General features: G+C 48.9%; 2 protein-coding genes across 2 annotated transcripts in view; both read right to left on the minus strand.

The window, feature by feature from the left end:
• smad4b (SMAD family member 4b) overlaps positions 1–7500 on the minus strand; it is a 236616-nt gene that overhangs the window by 33699 nt on the left and 195417 nt on the right. The window lies entirely within an intron of this gene.
• Positions 1–7500, minus strand: part of LOC134014866 (ephrin-A5b-like) — a 16511-nt gene that overhangs the window by 8625 nt on the left and 386 nt on the right. Inside the window, exon 2 of the mRNA XM_062454042.1 lies at positions 1671–1963. Within this exon, the coding sequence (XP_062310026.1) occupies positions 1671–1963 (293 nt within the window). The remainder of the gene's footprint in view (positions 1–1670; positions 1964–7500) is intronic.

The following is a 7500-nucleotide window of genomic DNA, read 5'->3' on the forward strand; positions in this document are numbered from 1 at the left end:
CTTCTCTAATGTTATCTGAGACGCTGCAAATCAAGCCGGCGTCCCGCCGCTAATCCCAGAGGGTGAAAACAGCGTTAACAAGCCGCCTTTCTTCAGTGGGATGTCATTTAACATCTTAATCTTCATCTAAACAGAAGATAACGGATCAATCACCACGCTGAAGGCAGTTCCTTCATCCTGAGAGCCCTCCTCCGTGTTGCCCCTGCGCTCATCCGGTTATGGAAGGTTATGAGAGCTGACAGGAAGTTCATCTTTCAGTTTTTTGGGTTAGTGGTTTACGAGACGACATCTTGTTTTGAGGCGGATGTGTTTCCAGGAAAGCTCATTCGACTTGTGAAGCTTTAAAAACTTAATGACAATGTTACTGCTCCTGAGGCCTCACACACACACACACACACACACACACCTCAACACAGAGCCGCTCTGGCCTGAGTGAGAGCAGGTAAACAGAGTGTGTGTGTGTTTTCTCAGTATCTAATCTCTGCATCAGCTCCAGCTGCATGGAGCTGTATGACAATGAGAGGTTTCTGGAACACCCTACAGCACGGTCATTACCTCACACACACACACACACACACACACACACACACACACACACACACACACACACACACACACACACACACAATACCTATTCTGAGGAAGCCTGCATGAATCAGCACAGTGTTCCCTCCTAGTCTCTGGTGTTGGTGTAGCTGTCCCTAGAAGCCTTCCTCCCCCCTTCAAACACCCCTGTTCACTCACGCCTCCTAAACCAGTACGACACGCTGCCAGGAAATAGGAAAAAGGAGACAGACCTGTCACTTCCTGTCTGTAATTGAACCCCTCCCTCAGGCTAAACATCACTTCCTGTCTCAGGCTAAACATCGCTCAGCATAAACGGGACGTCTAGAAAACAGATTTGTGGAGAGCGAAGCGTGCTGCTCCTGGTTCTCTGTCACTGTTTGTTTTGGTCTCCTGTCAACAGCAGGACACTGGGTGTCTTTTTATCTCTAATGATTCTGACGTTCTGAGCGCAACAGTAGCAGGATCGATCTGCACCTTCCCCACCCCCAACTTCTCCTGAACTGTCCTGGAAGTCCACAGCAGAGCTGGCGAGCCCTCGTAACTTTCAGACAGAGGGTTCAAGACACTTTATAAATCTGCCCTGATGGTTCTGCTCTTGAGATTCACAGTAAGACAGGCTCTGCCTTTCCTGCAGAAAATATCGATTTCTATCCGAGAGGTTTTGAAGGGTCTTATTGTGGTCTCTCCCTTCTCTGCAGTCAGACACAGGTGAAAATAATAAAGAGAGAGAGAGAGAGACATATAGACATAGAGAGAGAGAGACATAGAGAGACAGAGAGAGAAATCCCAGGCTGATTTAAGGTTAGCTACTTCCATCATAAAGGGGTGATTCATAACAGACTTCTCAGTGTACCTTTGAGAACACACACACACACACGCACACGCGCACACACATACTAACACGCCTTGTCCCAAAAAAGTCATGGATTCCTGCTGTAGTGTGGACATCAGACTAGCACTGTGTAGATTCTAGTTCGTCTGATGTTCTGATGAAGTACTTATCTATGTCCTGTGTGTACTCACAGATATAGTAGTACTCTTATATACTCATATATATACTCACAGATATAGCAGTACTCTAATATACTCATATATATACTCACAGATATAGTAGTACTCTCTGCCGGGGCGGAACTCGAAGCCCAGGGAGAAGGGCGTGAACAGCTGGAACTTCTCGGAGAACTTGAGCGGCCCGTTGGGCGAGTGCGGCCGGTTGCACTCCCAGCGCTTGAAGCCCTTAGCTGTGTGGTCACAGGAGCTGTAGCCGTCGTAGTTGACCATGTAGAGGACGTAGCGCTCAGCACGCTCCTCGGGGACGCTGTCCTCATAGTGGGGGCAGAACACGTCCAGGTAGTCATTGATGCACACGTCAATGTGGTAGTCCCCGCGGTGGAACCTGATTGGAGGAGGGGGAGAGAGGGAGGGAGGTTAGTGGTGAGGGTGGAACCTGATTGGAGGAGGGGGAGAGAGGGAGGGAGGTTAGTGGTGAGGGTGGAACCTGATTGGAGGAGGGGGAGAGAGGGAGGGAGGTTAGTGGTGAGGGTGGAACCTGATTGGACGAGGGGGAGAGAGGGAGGGAGGTTAATGGTAAGGGTGTAACCTGATTGGACGAGGGGGAGAGAGGGAGGGAGGTTAGTGGTGAGGGTGGAACCTGATTGGAGGAGGGGGAGAGAGGGAGGGAGGTTAGTGGTGAGGGTGGAACCTGATTGGACGAGGGGGAGAGAGGGAGGGAGGTTAATGGTAAGGGTGGAACCTGATTGGACGAGGGGGAGAGAGGGAGGGAGGTTAGTGGTGAGGGTGATGACTGCTCGGATAATGGAGTGGATCTGATTTGGAACTTGTTTTGGTCTTGTGGGGTGTGTGTGGGGTGTGTGTGTGTGTGTGTGGTTGTTTGCAAACACATTACATACGTTTGGTGAGAGAGCATTTCTCACCAGATCAGTGTTGTTATTTAAACCCTGATTCTCTCACGTTTAGAAAAGTTTAGAGGAATACTTCACACAGAGTAAGGTAAACAGGATGCAGGACACCACACACACAAACACACACCTAAACAGGACTCAAGACAGAATAAACAGCTGTCAGTGTTGCACTCAGAAGCAGCAGTTCAGGTGAGCACCTCTCACCAAGGAGACAGGCTGGACCAAACTGTTTAAGGAACACAACATTCTGGAAACACACGTCTGTAATTCATGACCCCAACAGCCCCCACCTTTAGGCTCCAGTACAGGAGGGATGAGGGATGGAGGGGATGAGGGGGGTTGTTAATAACTCCATTCCATCAACAACATGTTTACAGACGCGTTCCATTTCCCAGGTTGATGGTTAATAAATGTAACCTCCCACCCCCCCTCACCTCCCCCTCCCACCCCCCCCTCACCTCCCCCTCCTACCCCTCACCTCCCCCTCCCACCCCCCCCCTCACCTCCCCCTCCCACCCCCCCCTCACCTCCCCCTCCCACCCCCCCCTCACCTCCCCCTGCTACCCCTCACCTCCCCCTCCCACCCCCCCCTCACCTCCCCCTCCCACCCCCCCTCACCTCCCCCACCTAAATACCAAGAACCCTAATCTCTGTATTTACAGCTCTTGGAGGAACATTTTTCTCCCCAAAATATCGCAAACAGTCGCCAACATCTGAGAGGTGCAAAGTGCAAACGAACGAGCGAACGGGCGTGAAGGTTTGTGGAACCCTGAGATGGGAACCACAACCCTGTAAATCAGCAGAGGATTCTGGAGGAATGTTGCAACATCTTACAGTCAGGCAGAGGGTCAACACACACACACACACCACTGCAGTCTCTGATTGGCCCATTTCCATTTCAATTACACAGCCCAGTGACATCGCTACACACTGTCATACACACACATTCTCTCACAAGCACCCACTCTCTCTCACACACACACACACACACACACACTCCCAGTGAACTTCCAGAAACCGCTGCTCAAGAGCAACAGGATCTGAGGAGAGAAGAGAGGGAAGATGAAAAGAGAAAAATGGAAAGAGAGAGAGAGAAGGAGAGAGAGACATAAAGAGAGAGAGAAGGAAAGAGAGAGACACATAAAGAGAGAGAGACACATAAAGAGAGAGAGACGGAGAGGGAGAGAGAGAGAGACACAAAGAGAGAGAGACGGAGAGGGAGAGAGCGAGAGGGAAAGAAAGAGAGAGAGACGGAGAGGGAGAGAGCGAGAGGGAAAGAAAGAAAGAAAGAGAGGGAGAGTAAACTGGCTGTGAGACTAATGTAGCTGTCAGCTCAGTGTAAGCGCCAGAGGCTGGACTGTTCCACTGGGAGTGAGAGAGTCTGTGACACACACACACACAACACACACACACACACAGGTGGCTATCGCCATCCATTGTGCGAGGTCAAACTACTAAAAATATGTACCAGGCAATGGATCAATGACTCTAACCAGCAACACTGAGCATAATCCAGCCATGTTGAGAGAGTGTGTGTGCTTGTGTGTCTCCCTCCCTCCCTCTCTCTCTTTCTCTCTCTCTCCCCCCCCCCCTCTCTCTCATTCTCTCTCTCTCTCTCTCTGATATAAAGCCCTCTCATGTAGAATGGCACTATACATTCTCCCCTCTGTGTTTTCACCAGGCATCCACACTATTTCCTGTACGGCCGCTTCCAGCTGACGAATCACTGCGTCTGCTGTGTGTGTGTGCACGCGTGTGGAAGTGTGTGTGCGTGCTTGTACAGGGTACTGAGCATGAACAATCACTTGTTGATTCCAGCCCATAGGCGATGTTTTTATCCAGGCTGAGTTGAACCCTGTGTGACCCTGACTAGAACACACATCTGAAGAGACCAGATTCCTGCTCAGACCCCATGCCAACCCTCACACACTCTTACACACACACACACATCGGTACCATAATTACGAAACTTAATTACAGCTGTGTGTGTTTTTGAGGCGGAAGAGAGGAGGAAGAGGAGGGGGGGAGAGAGAGAGTGGTAATGAGGATCGCTGGAAGAATATGAACCAGACTAACTGCAGGACAGACAGAACCCAGGATCTCAGGTCTGAGAGAGGGGGACTGATTATGCAAAACACACTGCTTGTTTGTATGTGCATGCATGAGTGAGTGTGTGGAATATGAATAGCATTGAGAAAGAGAGACAGAATGAGTGAGGGAGGACAAGAGAGAGAGAGAGAGAGAGAGAGAGAGAGAGAGAGAGAGAGAGAGAGGAGAGAGAGGACAGTGGTGTGTGAGTGTGACGAATGAAACTGCATGTTTTCAGACAGACTGATGTCATTGGATAGCTGTCACGGTGATGTCACGGGGCCTTGTGTGTGTGTCTCATCTAAGTGACAGCTGGATTCCTTCCTGTCTAAGTGGCCTATAGGAGGACAGCAGAGATGTTCTTCCTGTCTAAGTGGCCTATAGGAGGACAGCAGAGATGTTCTTCCTGTCTAAGTGGCCTATAGGAGGACAGCAGAGATGGGGTTGGTGGGGGCTCAAACCTATGGGGTTACAGCTACTGGAGCATTTAAAACACACAGTCACACACAGTCACCAGCGGTGTGTTAGTCCATCTGTTCCTCATATGATGTACTTGTAACTCCAGCAAGTGGACTGGCTAGTTAATATAGAAACATAGAAAGTCTCACAAACAGGCCCCAGCTTCCTGTCCTGTCTGCCTGTGTCCCCTCCTGAGGCACTGGGTACAACTGCCTGTCACACAGTGTGTGTGTGTGTGTGTGTGCCATTTCCAGGCAGTTATTGGTGATTAATACACTCATATATCATTGTGTCACACGTGCTATAGATCATGTTTCATTGTTTTCTAACAACAAGCAGTTTAGACACACTACACTCAACCACGTCACTCTTCTCTGAGTCATGGGACGTCTCACTAACTAAGTTATGACAGAGAGAGAGAGGGAGGGGAGTCAGGTGGCTGAGCGGTGAGGGAATCGGGCTAGTAATCCGAAGGTTGCCAGTTCGATTCCCGGCCGTGCCAACTGACGTTGTGTCCTTGGGCAAGGCACTTCACCCTACTTGCCTCGGGGGAATGTCCCTGTACTTACTGTAAGTCGCTCTGGATAAGAGCGTCTGCTAAATGACTGAATGTAAATGTAAATGGGAGGGAAGAGAGGGGAGAGAGTGTGTGAGTGTGTTTGAGAGAGAGGGAGCAAGAAAAGGAGAGAGAGAGAGTGTGTAATCTGACGGAGACTCTTGTGTGTGTATAAGCATCACGGTCTTTGGTATTAAGGCACTACATCATATTTATTTGCCACCTGAACAATTGAAACCACCCACACACACACCCTCCACAACCACACACACACACTCCCCCATGCTCACATACATGCAAACCACTCGCACAGTCACTACACTCACACACACAAACACATTGACTGAGTGTCAACTCAAGGACCGAGTTTTCTTGCAGCGAGAGCCGAAGCCAGCAGGAGGACACTGGTGAGTCATTGTGTGTGTGTGTGTGCGCATGTGGTGTGCATCTGTGTGTGTATAACCAGTGTGCGTGTGTGTGTTAAACTACCTGTTTATACAGAGACTGAGGTCTCACCCGGTGAGTTGTTTTGGTGGAGGCGGCGGCGTTGTAAGGGTGAAAGGTTACGCAAACATCAAAACACACTCGTACTCAAGTGGACACACACACACCCCTACAGCACAACACAGACGCACACACACTCACACACACACACACCCCTACAGCACAACACACACACACCTACAGCACAACACACACACTCTTACACCCACACACACAGGGACGACTCAAGTGTCTCCTTCCACAGCGGTTACCTAACTAGCAACATTATCAACATTTATCAAACTCGGACACATTGCTCACTTTGTGAGTGTGTGTGTGCCGTGCTGTGTGTGTGCTGTGCTGTGTGTGTGCCGTGCTGTGTGTGTGCTGTGTGTGTGTGTGTGCTGTGTGTGTGTACAGAGCTCCCCCAGGTTTGTGTATAAGGTTAATAAACTAGTTACATTCCTCGCTCTCTCAACATTTCCCTGCAAACATCCTGTGATTTCTCAGTATTTCGCTTGAAAACGATGACAAGGAACCCCTTTTAATCCAGTGATTGTTTATCCAAGACTGCCCGCTGTGTCACACGACCTGATAACATCAGAACCTGATAACATCCTGCTCAGAACACACTCACACACACTCACACACACTCACACACCTGAAACCCACCTGTGGTCACATCTTGAGAGACTCTAGTCAGGGGGAGAGCCCCCCTGCCCCCCCCTCTCCTAGCCCCTTAGACAGAGACTCACACAGACACACACACCTGTCACCTGTGACAGAGCCCTCCTCCTCTCTCCTGTCCCTTCAACACCTCTCCTCTGCTCTGTCCCTCCTCCACCTGTCGTCACTGAGACTCACACATGAAGACCACCTGGATGACCACACCAGAGCACTTAGACCCCCCCTTTATCTCTCACACATCCTTCATTCAAGTACAAGTACAGATACTCATGTTTAAAAAGACTCTGGTAAAAGTTTAAGTACTGACTACTCAGAAAAACTGTTGAAAGGTTTGAACAATATATATATACACATCATTTTAAGTGTTACTAAAATTATGAACTTTTTGGTGTCATGGTGTAGAAAAAAAAGTGTTGAAAGGTTTAAAAAATATTTTTGAAAAAGGTTTTGCATCATTGATGAGTACTTTCAAACCTTTTTTTTCACAGTGAAAGGAGAGGAGAGAAGCCTCATCGATGATGCAAAACCTTTTTTTGAAACCGTTTCTTCAACCTTCCAAAAAGGTTTTGAAAAAAAGATTTTGGAAGGTTGAAGTAATATTTTCTAAAAAGTAACAAAGTATTTGTACTTTGTTACTTCCCATCTTTGAGTTTAAGTGTGTGTGTTTGGTTAGGGTCAGTTGTGTGAGTGTGTGTGTGTGCTTTATGAAACAGCTGCTTTTATTAGAGGTGGACAATC

This window comes from Osmerus eperlanus, chromosome 28 (genome assembly GCF_963692335.1).
Source record: "Osmerus eperlanus chromosome 28, fOsmEpe2.1, whole genome shotgun sequence".
Classification (NCBI taxonomy): Eukaryota; Metazoa; Chordata; class Actinopteri; order Osmeriformes; family Osmeridae; genus Osmerus; species Osmerus eperlanus.